Source organism: Pundamilia nyererei, unplaced genomic scaffold (assembly GCF_000239375.1).
Source record: "Pundamilia nyererei isolate P.nyererei 1_Seehausen unplaced genomic scaffold, PunNye1.0 scaffold00067, whole genome shotgun sequence".
Taxonomy (NCBI): domain Eukaryota; kingdom Metazoa; phylum Chordata; class Actinopteri; order Cichliformes; family Cichlidae; genus Pundamilia; species Pundamilia nyererei.
Window position 1 is genome coordinate 1,534,566 of NW_005187468.1, and position 17,952 is coordinate 1,552,517.

The following is a 17,952-nucleotide window of genomic DNA, read 5'->3' on the forward strand; positions in this document are numbered from 1 at the left end:
AAAAAAATTCCCAAGTTAAATTTAGAAATAATGAAAGATGTTGACAAAGAAAGCGAGACAGATGCTGAAACAAATCTGGATTTGTACAGCTTGTACAGATTTGTGATCTAAGCTTAAAAGGAACATTGTATTCTGATTCTCGGCTCAGCTATTTTTTACTTTAGAACCGTGAAGCTTTGCACAATTAAAAAGCACGTCATTTCATAATGCCTGCTCTATAGCCCCTTAGTTGAGCCATTGCCTGAAACAGCAGTAACATTAGCTCCAGTAAGTGTCTTTAAACATCCCGTCCTCCCTAGAAGCCCACTTCCTACTGAGTGTCCAGCTTCCAGAAGCCAAGTAAAGGGCAGCTCAGTGCTTATGAGCACCACCTCCCCCTCTCGAAGACCAAACTGTAAACCTATTATCATATTTTTCCTCATTGTTTAATCATAAATTAAAGACATCACCTTTAATGAGGTATCCATACAGATATATTTTCTTATTGTTTAAACTTTGAAGTCAAATAAGTTCAGTTATGGCTTTGGTTACTAGATTTCAATCATGTTGATGTTGACTTAACTTTACCTATGTAAAAAATACACATATATATATGTTGGATCTAATTGCCCTAGGCAAAATGAAAATGACACTGTTCACAATATTTAGTCGTGACTCTAGTAAAAGATATTTTTTGGACTTTTAAAAGGACTGCACACAATCAAAGCTACTAATTTCTCTAAGCCACTGACCACAGGAGAACCTTTTCCAAGACCTCAACACAGCAGATGCTATCAGAAATCGGAGACCCGAAGGCAAACCTGAGCCCTATCTGGTCCTGCAGCACAAGGACCAGACCGGCTTCAGGGTGCCCAAAAAAAGGAATATTATTGCCTTACAATGATGTGTATTTTAGTGCATACTAACCCTCTCTATGGATTTACAGATGTGTCAAGAATTCATGCTAACATTTATTGTAAATCACCAAACCGCTGAAGGGTGACTTGTGATAATATTCAACACAAACACACCACCAGTGTGGACAATTCATCAATGTTCTGTAAGTCTTTACTGGCAACCAAACATTGTTCCAAGCTATAAACTCACATGGAACAGATTTATTACACTAATACACAGAGTTGATATTGGACATCTAAGCTCTGAAATTCAGAGCAGCTGAGCTGTGGGAGTGATGATAGCACGTCTCTGAAGACCACATTAGAAACAGAGTCTGACTTTAGTCATTATGTGAAGCGTTTGGGGCCATTACCCTGCACGAGACCACAGATGGAATTAGGCTGCCAAGTAAGCACCTTGTGTGCATGAGCCATGCTAATGGCCTCTGTGGTCAGCTCTAAACAAAACACCTTCAACATACAACCTAGTCCAGAGAAACTGGGCAATGAGTGCAGCAGAAGGTTGCAAGCGTCATCGTTGGATTAAATTCAATTTCATTTTCACTAATAACTGGCTAATAACTACATCCAAGTTTACAGCAGTGACCCAGACTTGGAGGGAGCTATGGGAGACCCTCTCCACCGCAGGAGGCATCCAAAACCAATTCATCCATTAACACTGCCATTATTTTTCTCTAAATCTGAATCAAAAGCACGAAAAAAAATCATCAGTAAAAGCACCAAGAAAGACAATTCAACCATGAGGTCAACAGAATAAGAGAAGAGGTTAGCAGGTTAGCATTGTAGTAGAAAGTAAATTAGGATTGGGTTGCAGGAGAAGATATTAGCCACGAGCATATAAAAGGTTATCAACCAAAAAATAAGCAGTTTTAGCAGATATTATCAGGCAGCTCCGAAAAAACAGACAAGCAATCAAAAACAAAAAAACAAAACAAAACAAAATGCAGGTGAGCAGCCTAACAGCTCAGTGCTGCACTAACAAGCTAGCATGTTCACGCAACATCCTAATGCCCATCTTACATATATGGAATAATTTGAAGTTAAACGTGTAAAACCAACAGGTCACATAAGTCGAAAAGATTCATGTTCCAGAGACGCTGAACATGTCAGACAAATCTTAGCACTAGAGGTCTGTGGTGTAGACCACAGAGTTCATGGAACCTGACCAAAAGCCTTACTCCAACCCTGCTTCAGCTTCGACTGCAAAGGCAGTAGCAACAGGTAGCAGAGTTAGCATGTATTAGACTAAAAAGCTAGCAGGCTACTTAGCTTTGTGGAGGGAAACATTAGCTTTTGTAGTTTCCGAATGTCAGCGGATGAAAGAAAACTGTGTTAAAGTGGCCAAGAGCCAAACTGAATAGTTGTATCAAGAACAAATGTGCATCAAGCACAAATGTGAGAAACCTTTCTCCTGTTATAAATTATACTTTGCTCTTTCTTTCTTTCTTTCTTTCTGAGTCACTCCCTTTACAGATCAGATTAAAACAGGCTGTAAAAAGCAGCAAACATCACAAGATCGTTTGTGACAAAATTCTTTTATTTTCACACTGTATTTGTTTAACTTTTTAAGTCACATAGGAGATATTGAGAAATAAAAGTGGCAAAAGTGATCTTTCTCCATCTTTATTATTATTATTATTGAAAATATATTTATGGCCCAAAGGTGTAGTGATTCTTGTTGTGTTTGTCTGACATTTTGACATGTTTGCTTATTTTATTTATATGATATTAGATTTGTACACACCGATCAGCCACAGCATTAATATATCAATAGCACTGGATATCATGTTGCAATACTAATGTTCTTCCTGAAAAACTTTGAGGTCTGGATTTTATTTTAAAATTCAGTACCTGTTCCTCCCATCCCAGCAAGCCTTACAAACGTGGTATTTATTCTTCCACATTTCAGAGCTGTTTTAGCAGTGCAGGAAGAACATCAACAATTAGATAGAGTTTCATTTTGAAGCTGATCAGTATATACCTTTGGACTTCAGTATCTGATGTTGTTGAATACACGTATATATGCTCATGAAGTGCTTTGATTTATCCTGCAAATTCATTATCCTATAATGTGAGAATTGTTAGTGGAAATAGTCTTTGTTTAAACAAACAGTTCTTTTTTACTTATTGACACTTTCATTTTTCATTTATTACATACACAAATCTACTTTTCATTTCTGTAATTAAGCACCAAGTTTAATAGACTGATTACTTCAAGTGTCCCATCATTCCCCACATTCACTCCGCATCTCTTCCATATGAATTATTCAGTCCTTGAGACCTCCATTGGTTTGGTTAATCAGTCAGATTTATCAATGCTACATAAGAAGTGCAATATCTCAGTCTGCTCTGTCAGAGCTAAGTATGTCAAATATGACTAATATCCAGTCACTTTGTATCTAACGCAGGCTTTCGGGCTTGAGGGACACCAGGCCCACCCAAAAGTCTATGTCTCATTTCCTCAGGGCTCACTTTCCTTAGCCTCATGTTTCTTAGTAGTAATGCACTCTTCCAATAGTTCCCGTTCCTGTCCCCAGGATATCTGGCTGGCCGTTCCTCCAGATCTCTCGGATGATGCGTTCCCTCTCCTCCAGTCGCTGTGCACGCTCCAGCTCTTCGGCTGAAGTAAACACATTCACGCTCAGTGTCCCATCCGACTGGCTGGTGTGATTGCCAACAGAGATTTCTGTGGTGGGCAACGGAACAGTCGCCTCTACATCGTCCACTTCTTCATCTTCATCATCGTCATCACTGTCCTCATCCTCCTCGTTGATGTCCTTTAAGTTTTTTTTCTCAGGAGTGGAGGGGGTAATGGTAGTGCGTGGCTTGCAGGAGATCCGAATCACCAGTAGGCAGAGTGTGAGTATCAAGCCAAAACACACTCCAAGCACAAAGTAAAGGCCAAAACTCTCTGGATTTGCTAAAGAAGGGACAAAAACAAACTGCATTAGATACTTTAGATAGATTTAAATGTTGTTAAAAAATGAGAGGCAAATTCACACTGTGGCTTACCTTTGATGTGTGCATAGGCAGCAATGCTGTTACTTAGGAGGTCCATTTCCTTTTTCTTCACATCCATGGTGACTCGGTTTTCTTCTTTTACACCTGTAGCAGACATTTGACACACAATATTTAATCTGACTGCTATAAGATACAAGACACTTAATCAATCAGTTCTCTTCCAGGTGCTTAAAGTCGCTTTTGAAATATCTGCCAGACTTCTTTTCCTCCAGGTTTATATTCTGTGCAGCGCCGGGATGTCAAACCCACTGACCACAACATTCTTCATATGCCTGGTGGGTGGGATGAGGCCTTCGAGTCCCCAACAAAAGCCCCTTTGTGTCACTATTAACTACTAGCTTGATGTGGGATCATCATAATGCATTTGGCACATGGCACTTTGCCTCAGCCATTCTCTCTGAACCATGACAACCCTATATAAATGAGGTCAAGAGTCAATTTCCCAAGTAGCCACAACGGGCTCCTTCGTGTCAGAAGGGACTGTCAGATCGATTTGTAAAGCTCAGAGGAAGCAGCCAGTGCACGGTTGACATTTTTCTAATGTTTAGCCATTGTTTCCTTGACATTTAAGCTGCCTTATCCTCCCATATCCTGTCAGTCAAATGAACTTTGTTGTGCTTCTTCCGCTGCTATGTGCAGCCATAACTTCTGTCACTACCCAAGGATGGCATCATAGAGCTGCACCAAGTTACATAAAAGAGTGCTGGTGACAACAGAAAAAAGACCAGTTCAGAATAACACACATACACACGTTAGCACCATCCCTCTTTAGCATGTGCTTTGTGTTGTGGCTGACTGTGGAAAAAAAACCATTCTGTTCACGAGATATGATGACGAGCGCTGCAACCATCTCACTCTAACCTGTGTGCGCTCTTCTCTAAGTTAAACCACATGTCACTGTGCCTATAGAGATCATATGGACTCGTTCATATTGCACAAACCACATGTTTATGTTTCCATTTACCTCTAAATTGCACCCAGTGATAATCTCAATGTCTGATCTCTATCATGATGTGACTACCTCAATAATTTATTTAGCATGTGTGCTTACTTGTTGATGGAACTTTTAGTAAAATTCAAGCATGAAACCACACATGTGTAAACCATATGTAATATGGCCCACTAATGAACTTTAAAACACAGCAAACATTCTCTTGTAAAAGTAGAAGTAAACAGAAAGGGGAGTGCAGATAAAGTAGAAAACTTACCACAAAAATGAAACTGTGGAGCTTCAGTTCCAGTTCATATTGTTCTGAGAAGTTGGAGAACAGATGCAAAATTATCACGCTCCTCTTTTCTCTCTGCTGTTGGATCACGGCTTGTGATCTTTGGTCTTCAGGCTAAATAGTTGATTTGGCCACCCTGAAAAAAAGAGCAAATACACACACAGACATGTCAAGCTATGTTAGAGCCAAACTCAGTGAGGCGTCTGCAATGCAAACAAAGACAGACCTATTGCAGGTTACGTGGTCCAGCAGGACACCAGAGGCAGACTTTTTGCATTTTTTAGTGCTTAAGTTGTTCCAACACAGAAAAAAAAAACACAGGTATGGCCAAGTTGTGCATATTAGTGTCATAAAAGCAACATGAAAAGTAACTTTATTTATTTATTTTTTGCTAAAAGAAAAAGTAAAATTTTTTTTGATGTCTTTAAATACATTTGATTAGATCTTGGGAACTAAATTATTTTGTGATATGAACTTAGTGGGACTTTGTTCTATGACTTGAAGATACTCCACATTTAGACTTTTATGCATAGAAAGCTGGGAACAACATCAGATCCAATTACAAAGATACTAGCAAAATGAGTACTGACAGCTAAAAAATCCCCAAAAACATAGGGTCCCCTTCTGGCTCTGTAGGGAAAAAACACCTATTAGATGTAAAGCTGTCATCAATAGTAAAATACAAGTGAGGTGTTTCCACTCTCCAGCCACAGGGACCTGTAATGCTGCTCTCTCATTGCAGCATTGTGCAAGGATGACAAAACAGAACATTTTGAACTTTGAACAAGTGACACGAACTTGAGATTTTTCTTTTTGTTTCTAGCACCTTGAACAATAACAATCAATTTTCTATACTTACTAAAAGCCCTATAACATCCTGGGGGTTTTGCGGTTTACATGCCAGGTGCAGAGCTGAGTGCTGTGAAAATGCTGAGCTGTGGAGTTTTTTGACTTGCACCCCTGTTTAGGAAAAAAGATCCTCTGCCAGCAGCAGTTGGTTTAGCAGAGCCTCTGAGCTTTCCAGGGCAGATTTTGATCTTGCTGACTCTTGGCAGATCCTATGCACTCTACACAGTGCCTAACTGAAACAGCACTTGGGGGGGGGGGGGGGGGGGGCAAGTGACAGAGCGGCCGCTGTGGGAGCATGCTTTCCAGGCTGACCACCTTGAGCCGTACAGGAGGCAGCTGCTCCACGATGCAGTGATAGACCCGTGCACTGTCTTCCAAACAAACTTCCTCTCTTTATAAAAAGTAGATAAACAAATAATGAGCAGATTCATTTCCGATCTCCTGCTGAGGCGAATCCCACTGGATGATAGAATCCACATAATGGAATCTATCATCATTATCCAAGCCGAGCAGAAAAGCACAGACTTTAAATGAAATATTTTGTTTTTGTCCCAGGGGTAATAAAGTAAACGGCTCGGATGACTACAGTCTTTTTAAGCCAAGGTCAAAGCTAATGATTGGGTACCTACAGAACATTAACTGACCTCTACTCACACCGCTATGCAGCAAAACTGAGCTTTAGGATCTTGGCATCTGTTACTGGTGGCTAATGATAACTGGAGAGCTGTTTAAAACCTATTTAAACACTAATTATCCTGGCTTGTTGTTTTGTTGTGTGTTTGTTTTAGTCAAACAAGGAAATTATTAACAGACCTGCTCCTCTGCAGCAGCATGCACTGTATCATGACTCAGTTCTCAGTCATGTTCTCAAAGTGACCCAATCTGTTTTTCTTTTGCAGGTTTTGCACAACCCGAAAGCTTTAAAAAGGAGACCTTCATTATAAGAAAACAGTCATGCTTTGGGGACTTGATGTATCATTTCTTTCCATCATGTTTTACTTAAACAGTTATTAAATTTTTAACTGTCTGGAAAATATTGTGACCCTACTCATCTGGTTCGAGGTGCAGAAAGAGGCATTTCTTTTGAAATTCTACCTTTTTTGGCCCTGTTAAGGTCCAAAAAAGGCAGAATTTCTGAGGGTCTCATACCCTCAGGTCAAAGACTTAGGCTCACCCCGTCTGAGGTCTTCTTCATGTCTCTGAATATTAAATAGTCACTCAAATCATCATCCTGACATTATTTTCTTTTTTTTCTGTGCGAAACACACAGTCTATATTTTATGTCCTGTTATATCAAAACAGCTATTATTCCAGTAACAAATGGAAAGGGCATCAACTAAATTACCATTCATCTCTGTGCATGTGTGTGTGTGTCACTCAGCAGTGAGCTGTTTGTGTCAGATCACTGCAGAAGCCAAGATAAACACATCGTGACGTTGTGGCCTGAGAAGAGGTCAGGCGCTATTTTTGACCCGGCATTGTTTGCTTTGGTTTAGAAGAAATAGCTGAGTGGAGGACCAGCTACAAAATGTTATGCAGTGTGATATTTTTGCTGTTGTGGTGATAACCACAACTGCTCTTCCTTCCCACAAGGTTTATCCCTTTCCACAGAGGCAACATCCAGGGCAAAGCCTTTCCTCTGCTTCATTGTCTTAGATAAGTAGGTTGAGACAGAATAGACTGGGCTGTTTACTGTACACAGATGTCAGCTGAGCAGTTTATCAGGTGGTTCCTTAGATGGGCAGCTTTCCAAGGCAAAGGTCTGTCACAGAATAGACGCACTTTCCCCCTTGGATAGTTCACCAGTTACAGTAGTTTCATAAACCATCCAACCATATTGCTCCTTTTCCACAATGAAAAAGTCAAAGTTGTAACTCTTCAGTGGAATTTACGCGAGGAGTCAAGCCACATTTGATTTATACACAGAACATGAAAAGGTCAGATTACACAAGGAAGCCTGTCTGTGTTATTTCCGCATTGTAATGACACACACACTGAACCACAGAAGAAAATAAATATTTTTAATACCTCCAATTTCTTTGCAGCTGCAATGATTCCTAGCACAACAGACAGTGTGTCTGTGGTTTGCCTGGGATGAAACTTCACAAAATGAAAATGCCCAGATCTACATGCACACACAGACTCTCTCTAGTAGCCAAGATCACAAAAGCTGCTGTTAGGATTTATAGCATCTTTTTTTGGTCTTAATTATGCTCTTATTCTGTAGCTGCCGATAGAAAAAAAAAACCTCTAAATGATTCACAACATCAAACAAACGTATTATTTCCAGCTTTCAGATCTCATTCTGAAACTGTGCAAGTTCCTGTAAAAAGAAAAAAAAAGATTTACTGAATCATAGCTTCGTTTTGGCTCACATGCCAAAGAATGTGAAACTGTATCACAAAAATATCTGCTGGATGTATGTGCACACCATTTATCAGACACCTGTAATCAAGCCAGCGAACCGTCTCCAAGCACTCAAACATAATGGAATTTCAAGTTCTCCGCAAAACAGCAGAAGTGCAGTAGATTACTTTCCACTTGGTAAATAGAAACATTGTCCAAACCAAGATCTCTGTCAACTGTGTCTGTGAAAGCATTCATGGATGTCCACAGGGTGAAGGGTAATTTCTTCTGGAAGTGCCTGTAAGTTTTCTTCAGACGGCGGAGGGTTGCACAGGGCTGCATTTCTGGAGAAAGTAAGAGTACATTTCTTCCAAGTTACTCTTGACACCAACATCTTGGATTTCAAGCTATGATTTCTGTCAGTTCTGCTACCCCGTTGTGAAAGCTTGACAGGAAGGTTGTTCCATTTGGAAACAAAAAATTCATAAGGGTAACATCAGGAAAGATGCAGAAACCCAGGCTGAACATGAGCAGACACAGGTTGGAGAGTTTGAGAGTGTTTGATCAGGCGTAGTATTTATCAGCAAAAAACAATCAAGTAAAGCCAAATTTTTATGCTAGATAACTTTTAGAAAAATATTGAAAGGACAGAGATATGGTATTCTTTAACCATTAATCCAGCTGAGGGTTGTGGGAGGGCTGGAACCTAGCCTAGCTGTCATGGGGCAAGCGACAAGGTACAAACTGCCAAACTATCACGGGGCTAACATCCAAAGACGGACAATCAGTAATGCTCACAGTCACACCAATTTAGTATAACCAGTTAACTTAACAAGCTTGTCTTTGAACTGTAGAAGGAAGCTGGAATACTGAGGGAAGGTGCACTCCACACAGAGGGGTGTAGCTGGCCAGCAGATCTGAACCACTGCTCTTAAAATGCTTCTTAAAAGCCAAACGGTTAGAAAAATGATCAAACAGTTAATAACTAAATCAAGTATTTTTTTAAATTAATGTTATGTTTCTTTCCACCATTTATTTAAACAGAGAGTGGTTAACGTAACTTCTCAGAAAAAGATGTGTTTTAGGAAGAGCTTTAACATGCAAATAAGATAAAAAAAAGCTTTTGGGGCTGACAGTGGAAATGAGAGTTGAAAATATAAAGTATACCTGCTGTCTTGTCCTGGCTCTTTTGTCCATTTAGAATCACACTGATTACAAAAGCAGATGAAGTTTTCGCTGTTATCACAGACCAGCAGGATTTCAAACTTCCCATGAATTTAAGTGCCTGTGGGGCTTCAAACCACATTTGCAGGTGAAGACTATGAGCATCGTCCAAAGCGAATGAGAGGTCCTCGAGTGCAGGTTGTCTCATTACCTCAAGTTTCCAAGGTCAGCATTTATTTCCAGCCTCAGCTCAAGAAAAGTTTGATGAGCACAGTGAAAGCTTTGTCTGCTGATGACTGAAGATTGTTTTGCCAATATGAACATGAAGACTTTCAGTTTTCAAGAACTACTACAAGAACCCAACCACTCCCAGTAGTTTGACAGAACATGATTAAATCATCGAGAAAAAAATTACCCATGTAACATTCACGGTTGGTAAAAACAAACAGAATTTCAATCATATTTGACCCCATTCTGAACTACTCACCCTAGCTACAGCCAGCTGCAAAGACAAACAGCATAGCAAATTTAAAAGTCAGGACATGCCCAGCTTTTATTAAGTTTCCTCTTGAGACTCTTAGAGAGTCTTGAATGTCTTGAATATCTTTTAGTGTTGGATACGATGCTGAAAAAGACCTTTGGTTTTTATGCGTTGATGGCTCTGGGCACTGGGTACTGTATTTTACATAAGCCTAATGAACAACAGCTTTTCTTTCAAGGACAAACCCTTTTCCAGGAGTGAACACAAACTCCCGGCAGTATTGTCAGCCAATTATTTTACAACAGATATTTAGCTTTCAACAACAGTTAGGTTAGGAATTCACTGTCCAACGTGATGGCAGCTAGACTCAGGGCAAAGCATCTCTTGCCCTGATTAATTCCTTTCCATCTTCATGTCATGAAGAAGTGAACCTCAGTGTACTGCTCGCCCTGTGGAGAATATGTTTTGTGGGTTATGGCAGGTAATGGGAGGGTAATAGAGATGCAGGACTGAGCTTGGGGTTAGAGCAAGTGGTTAATAGCACCCAGATGTGTTCCTGATATGAGGGAGAGAGAGAATGCTTTGCTATGTAAATCAGGGAGAGATTTCCCATGCTCCTTCTTAATACTGACGTCATCAAGGTATAAGTCAAATAGCTGATGGCAGTAGGGAATCCAATTTATGACAGCCATTGTGTGTTGTGCTGAAAAGGTTTATTTATATATTTGTGTGTGTACAGTTTTTTCTTATAGGTTGTTTGAGTAATTCCTGGATGTTTAGATCGATTCATTTGAGCGTTCCTCTACAATTCCCTAAATTACTTTGGGCTTTAGATCAGCACAAATTGAAATCTCCAAAAATAGAGACATGATCTCATCGTTTTCATTGATCTTGGCCGTCATCCAGCAAGCAAGCCAGCACCACATACTGTATCAATTACATGGACCCTACGGATTACTCTGTGACACAAAACACGTGTTTGCCCTTTCCATGATTGGGCCCATACAGCTCGCTGTAGGCTATCCACAAATATGTTGCAGTTCCAGTAGATTTGGGGAGTTTCGAAGTGTTGCTCTGGCAGGACTGAGTTTGTGTAGTGAAAGTGAAGGCTGCTTGTATGACCATTTTAGGGGCTGTTGAGGTAGTGGCTCCTACTGACTTCGTTTAGTAACCAGTAGCAATTAGAAAAACAGCACTGTCATCTGTTATGGTTAACTCTTAGATCATGATAGTGTCATATTTTTACAATAGAGATGTGAGGAGGTGCTTAGAGCACAGATCATAGCATAGCTTAAAAATGATAGTTTATAAGATGGCATGGTGCTCTAAAACTAATCCGTTCAATTTTCTGGGTATATTTACAGCAAGACAAAAATAAAAATGTGACATGGCTTTTGCTGACAGTGCTTTTGTTGTCACTTGAGCTAATTTTATGTGTTCTTGTAGGGTGCAAATATTACTTAACATAATAGCCAAGTTATTGTTGATTGTTATATCTGCGGAATAATGCCTTGAGTTTGGGCCTAAATAACATTCATTCAGCTCTTGTCATTGTTTCAAACAGCAAATGTACTAAATATTGCAGCCTAAGCAAAAATATGCCCACCACACATTTATGCATGCTCAAGCACATTTTTTCAACGTGTGTCTTTTCCTGCATGCCCCTCTTCTTCCAGTATGTGTGTGTCCAGCTGCAAATATGTCTCAGCATACATGTATCCAAGATAGGAGTGTAAGCTTAGGTAAACCCACTGGACTTAACATGTCAAACATCCACTGAAATCTAAAGACCAGACTGTCTAGGCCAGTGGGGCTCCCGCTAGAAGACAATAAGCCCTGAGTCCTGGAAGGCATCACCGGCTAGTCGAAGCTTTGCTAAACATAGTTTTGGAGACACCTCATTTATCAAACTCATATTTGTCAGTGACCTAAAATATATATATTTTTTATGTGTTAGCTATCACCTTTTGACCAAGGCCATATAACTGTTAAACAAAACCGCTGTTAAAAGTGCAGTAATTAAATCTGTATACATATATGAGTGTGTTAAAAGGGCGTTAAGGTGAAACCAGCTGCTGCTTGATGAATGACATGGTTTTGGAGCTGTGTTTTTACCTGATGAAAAACTAGACGAGTGATAAACACTCACCATTTTTCCCACATTTTCAACCCTGGTAACAACAGTTAGCGGCTATAATAAAACCACCAGCACTAACAGTTAAAAGGAGAAGGCCTGCTGTTTAAATGGAGCACTTTGTTTTGGGGCTGGGTGTTGTTCAGAGAGATCTGCTGATGATCATCTGATCCTGCATGACTTCATATCCTAGCCTAAATATGCCCCATGAAACAATTATCACAGCATCTTCACTGTAAATAAACCATTTTTTGGCAAAGCATTTTTTTCCCCATGCAGTGGTTATCAAAGGCACTCTGACCTTAGGACAAACATACGCTGTACATCCAGATATGAAACAAACCACTGCAAGTTTAACTTTAAACCCAACTCACCTAAAAAGATGTCAGCGACAATCAATGTGAAATTAAAAAGTGATGCACAAGACAACTAACGTATTTCCATTGCATGGCATGTTTAAGTTGGAACAAGCTGAAAATACTCCTTTCTTTGACATTCCCATCTTTTGTAACTTTTGTTTGGGACAATTTGCAATACTGAGCAACCAACAGTGAACTCCTGATTCAGCATTTTTCCATCTGTCCAAGTTATGTCCAAGGGACATAAGAGGCACACTAAATGCATATGCATTAAGATCTAATTCGCTTAATTCATGCACTGATGGAAAATTACCTCATTGCTCTTACTTCAATTTTTAGTATAATTGTTCTCTCCCAAAGCCAAGAACTGGAAACATGAAGTTTGATGCGGTGGTCTACACATGGGACTTTGAGAATGTTTACTGGGATGCTTTTGTGATAACAATGCATTGTTCACATTTGATAAAACAGCACTGTTGCCCAATTTTGAGTCCTGCTAAATCAGCCAAATGTATGTACACACTATACCTCTGCAGGGCTTCAATAGCATTACATCATTACAGGCTATTTGTTCATGTGTAAACATAAATTACAAAGAGTAACGATAATATATCTAGCTGCCTATATTAGCCCTTCTCTTGCACTGGGTTTGTTTATGAATGCTATCCATTGGGCTAAGTTCTTTTGACTTATCCTGGCTTTGTGTGGATTGAAACTTTCTGCAAACAGATTGGTACCATGGGACTTTAGACAAGCAAATCAAGTCAGAATCTGACCTTTCACCTCTGAGTAAATGGAGAGAGTTACAAACCATCCTCAGGACAGATAAGACAGGCCAACTGACAAGTGAGTCAACTGGGTTTTGGAAAAAGAAAAGTCTGCTAGTATGAATAGCTTGGAGAGGTCATGCAGAAGTCAAGTCTTGATAATCAGGCTCCAAGGGGTCATTTAACCCTGTTACATGCTCTTCCTATGGGAGATTATCTGATTGAATGTGGGAGGCTACAGTGCAAGCAGTCCACTCAGATAGTGTGAATAAAAAGACACTGGAGAGCAGCTCCAGCCTCCACCCATCAGCGCTCTTCTCTCTGATAAGAGGTGCTAACCACAATCATCCAGCAGAAAGCTAGAACTAATGGAAATGAGGCATATGGTCAGCTGCTGTTGACCATGATCTTCTCTTAGTGCTTATGCAAAAAAAAAAAAAAGGAAAAGAAAAACTGACAGATGAATAGAGCCATACGCACCATGTGTGCCCTGCTTTTAAAATTCTCTCACCTCTCTTATTTTACTGTAAGAATCTGCTCTTTTGTGGCCTTAAAAACACAACAAAACAGCAACAGGATGTTTGCTTATATTGAACCTTTTATTAGACAACTATCTAGTGGCTTTAAGTTTAGAAATGATGTGCAGAGGCACAGGAAATCCAGCTCTTCTGTCCTGTCTCAACTGGTGCTGCATCAGCTCTTCTTAGATCTGTTACAAGCTAAAAACACTTTAACTCAGCTCTGATGCACTGACACGGCAGATGAGGATCCAGCTTAGTTCGAGACAGTAGATTGTAGTAGAACAACGTGTTTTTATGTAAAAAAAGATGCCAGGTGCTTAAAAGGTTTGAAGAATGTATTCACACTGCTGTTACTAAAACTCAGTCACTTCACTCAAGCTTCTCTAAACCTTTGAACACAGTTAATCAAAACAGAAACAACTGCAGATAAGCTGCTTTTTCTTGTAAAAACTTACCAGACTCGCTGTGATGAAGACCAGATATCAGACTTTGTAGCACAGGAAGGTTTTCCCAAGACCAAGCATCTCTCTAAACTAAAACAAATTAAATCTCAGGCTCTCTCTAATACAGGAAAGAGTTAATTTAAAAAAAAAATAGTGTTCGTGATTCACAGGAGTTTCTATGATATGAATGTTAAACTCACCCGTCACTCTTGAGAGAAGCTGTTCAGTCCTCGCAGAAAGCAAACTGCAAATCTTAATCTTCCTTCCCTCCAAATTTTGAATTAGAGAAAAGAAAAAAAGAGCACGGCATTAAAAGCAGCCTTGACTGTTGCTCTGTTGCTGCTGTGGTCAAGTCCTGAAGGGAGCGTGTGTTTGCCTGAGTATGTGTACAGGGTCTGGGGAAGAGGTGGTAACTTCCTCTGAAAGTTGGAGACGGAGCGAGTAACAGAGTTCTCTCTCTCCCGGTTCCAATCTACAAGCAGGAAAAGCTGTCACACTATCCCTCTTTCAGATGAAAAAAAGAAAGAAAGAGGAACAGCCAAAAAAGGGCAAGCTCCAAGAAGAGGGGAGGGAGGAAAGCTGTGGTGTGTGTAGTGTGGTGAGGGTGTGTAGGAGCACTGGAGAGCGGGGGTTCCCTCTGTTGTTGAGAAAACAGGCAAAACGCAACTCCAGGAATATTAGCGCAAGTTTTTCCATGCAGTTTGACAAGAAACGAAACAATATGTTACATGGTGTAAGAACTGCTGTTTTGTGGCTTTGCACTTTTTCACCCACGCATCTAAACGTTTAATGGGTGTTGTGAATAGCTTCAGGAAAATGCTGGATTACAAATCCTAGTCTTCTTTCCCTCCAAGCTACTTTTTTAAAAGAACATTTTCTTTTATGAGGAAGAGATCAGTTCTGCTCTCAAGTGTGTTGATAGAAAACTTTGTGCAGGCCGCCGGTTTGTTTTGTGTAGTTTAAAGACTGTAAGGCAGGGAACAGCAGCTACCTAGATCTGTCACGTCTGAGTAATCTGCTTAATAACTGACATTTGAAAATGTCAAGTTGCATTGCTATGGAGAGAATACATGCTGAAATTGTTTGTTGTGGTGAATTCTAGTTCTCAGTGTATGCCTCTCAATCTCAAGAGAATAACCAAGAATACACAACATGCAATTTTTGTGCTCTAATCTTTGCACATATTAAATAAAACATCTTAATTAGTAACCTTTAGAGATGTTAGCAGACAGACCCAGGATTCCTAATTCCCCTTGTTTATACTGTTAATGCTCATAAAACCTGTAGCTTAATTATATTTAATGCATATATGCGAATGCCCTTGATCTTCTATACTAAATAGAAAGTAAGTGCATCTTTCAGAATGTTAAAATCTACTTTGAAAATAAAGTTTTAAATAACTTTACATTAATTCTATCCCAGGCTTGTATGGCTGGTACATGCAGCTTAAGTAAAGTAAGCTAAAGCTTCCATTGGCTTTATTTTGACAAAAACTGATGTGGCTCAGTGTACCTACGATGCAATGACAAAGCTTAATGTTGATTTATAATTCAAAATGTGTGTTTTTGATGAGTATTTGTAACTTAAAGGAGTCGTGTTACGAGATAGTGCGACTGGTAACAGCACTGGTAAAAGCAGCCTCACACAAAACATAGTAAACATGTAATCCCAATAATATGTCAACTGCTACGCTGAAGGAGTTGACATACTAATTGAGAACAGCTGCAAGATACATGAAAAAGTATCTTGCATCAGGAATTGACCGCACCACTGAGTTAACACTGGTAATAATAATGTTTTTCTCATGTTTGATTGCTGCATATCATGAACAGTATTTTTGTATTCTCAGCATGCACCGACCTTTGTTTGTCATATTTTGCAAGCAGTTTAACTACCAGCATTTTTAACCAAGCTCTGGGTTTGCCAGGTTTATTGAAGCCATATGATTGCGGGGGCAATGTGACATTTTTCATTAGTTTTGCCCATAGTCTTCATGGGAAAATAAGGAAGAAAAGCTGAGAAGAGTGAAATCAAGTGTTCATTTTATCCTTCCAGAGGGTCAGTGTCAGAGCTGAGCTGTTATTGTGCTACACCCTTCTGGGACTTGAAAGAACATCCTGGTCTAGATCCCACATATTTCGCTCGTTAACCCACGTAGTTTGGAGGCTCCAAAATCTAAGCATGCACTCACTTCACTTGAAACTGCATTTAATTTTGCACCCACTGGTCTTTCAGGATCATCGTTCCAAATCAAACATCCTCCCACCACCACTTTCTCAAGTTACTGCTTCCCCCTTTGTCTTTGGATGCAAGCAAAACAAAAAGAAAGTGGAAGGCATCTCTCCAAAAATCCACCCAGTCGTCTGCATCGATGAAGGAGGTGCTGAAGGAGAACCTGTAGCACCTTTAGTGGAAAAGCCGAGTTCCTTTACGCCAGAATTTGAATGCTTCTCTTTGCTGCATCAGCTATCACATTCCTGCCTGAATCTCCTCATAACTGGCAGATGTCCACCTGTCCCTGGGGCTGATTTACACGCCAGTACTGGGTTAGTCTGAGGAGGTTGGGTATGTTAAGGGTAGGAGACTGGGGATAAAAACAGGAAGAAACAGAAGAAGAGGAGGAGGTGAAAATGACTTAAAGATAATGAGAGCAGTCTAATTACAGAGCACGTATGGCTTTAAGACAGACTTTTCCTGGATCATGTCAGACAAACCCAAACCTTCCCGTGTGGTGCTCAATATAAATATAAATTCACAGCATTTTTGGAGATGGAAACGGTGATGGGGGAAGGGAGTGTGACTAATGATTGGCAAAGGTCTGTCTGCAGGTAGGGAAGAATGAAACATAAAGTGTGTAAAGACTGTAGTGGTGGTGGTGGGGAGAGTTAAACAAGATAGCACTTGCTCACAAAGCTAACTGCCAGGATCAGGTGAGGCTGTGTGTTCGAGGCAGGTTTCATAGTAACAAAAGCTAACTACAGTATTTAACCTAGATTAATATTTGCAGTACATTTCGTGAGAGAGCAGCCACACCCACTCATTTTCCAAAGGTTGCCATGCACAGCCTTTGTTGGGGATCTGCACCGCAGCGAGGCAGCGTGAATGAACAGTAGATGGAAACCTCTGATGAAAGGCTTGGATTCGGGTGGCTGAAACCACAGTAGAGCAAGCGGAATAAAGAGAAGAAGTGCTTAGGCTGTTTGCACTTCTGACATCCGCAATTTTCTTAAAATGTAAATGCAAAACAATCTGTTTAGGGAACGGCTGCGTTTTTTTTTCCCCTAGTAATGCAATAATGTGATTATAGTTATGAAAGAATAATAAACCTTTGTCTTCCTGTTAGAGAGAGGGGGAGAGAGATAGGGGGAGGAAAACACCACCCCTATGACTCAACAGCAAACTGAAATTAATATCCAGGGAGGGCGCCCTGAGAGAATTAGCATCATTCCTTCTTTAATCAAAAGCATACAATGACATAAAACTGCAAAGAAATATTGCAAAGAAGTAACACTGAAGCAACCATCAGCTTGAGTGAAGACAAAAGAGAAAAGAAACATTTTTAATGTATCCTCGAGTTTGTCAAGGTACAAACAACTTGCCCTTCACAAATGGCTCATTAATGCATTCGTGGATTACCTGGATTAACCTCATCAAGGTCTTTTTCAGGTGCTTTCTGCACTTTTTCCAGTGCGTGAAAGCACATGCTTGTCTTTTTGGCCTCTGTGCCCCCCATAAAAACCAATCA

At 40.0% G+C, this 17,952-nt stretch overlaps 1 protein-coding gene across 2 annotated transcripts; it reads right to left on the bottom strand.

Moving 5' to 3' along the window:
- Window positions 1-2,570: 2,570 nt before the first annotated feature.
- Window positions 2,571-14,665, bottom strand: eva1ba (eva-1 homolog Ba (C. elegans)). 2 transcript variants are annotated; one of them, XM_005736102.2, is made up of 5 exons: window positions 14,408-14,665; window positions 14,220-14,297; window positions 5,126-5,279; window positions 3,909-4,001; window positions 2,571-3,816 (listed from the first exon to the last, which is right to left on the bottom strand). In XM_005736102.2, the coding sequence occupies exons 4-5, from the start codon at window positions 3,973-3,975 to the stop codon at window positions 3,389-3,391; spliced, it is 495 nt and encodes a 164-aa protein (XP_005736159.1). In that variant the 5' UTR covers window positions 3,976-4,001; window positions 5,126-5,279; window positions 14,220-14,297; window positions 14,408-14,665; the 3' UTR covers window positions 2,571-3,388. The 2 variants fall into 2 exon arrangements, with proteins under 2 accessions (XP_005736159.1, XP_005736160.1); XM_005736103.2 differs by lacking the exon at window positions 14,220-14,297.
- Window positions 14,666-17,952: the final 3,287 nt, after the last annotated feature.

Coding starts and splice junctions, on each gene's coding strand:
- eva1ba (XM_005736103.2), bottom strand. CDS start 3,975: ATGGATGTGAAGAAAAAGGAAATGGACCTCCTAAGTAACAGCATTGCT. Junction 3,817..3,908: donor TGCCTATGCACACATCAAAG/GTAAGCCACAGT, acceptor TCCCTTCTTTAG/CAAATCCAGAGAGTTTTGGC.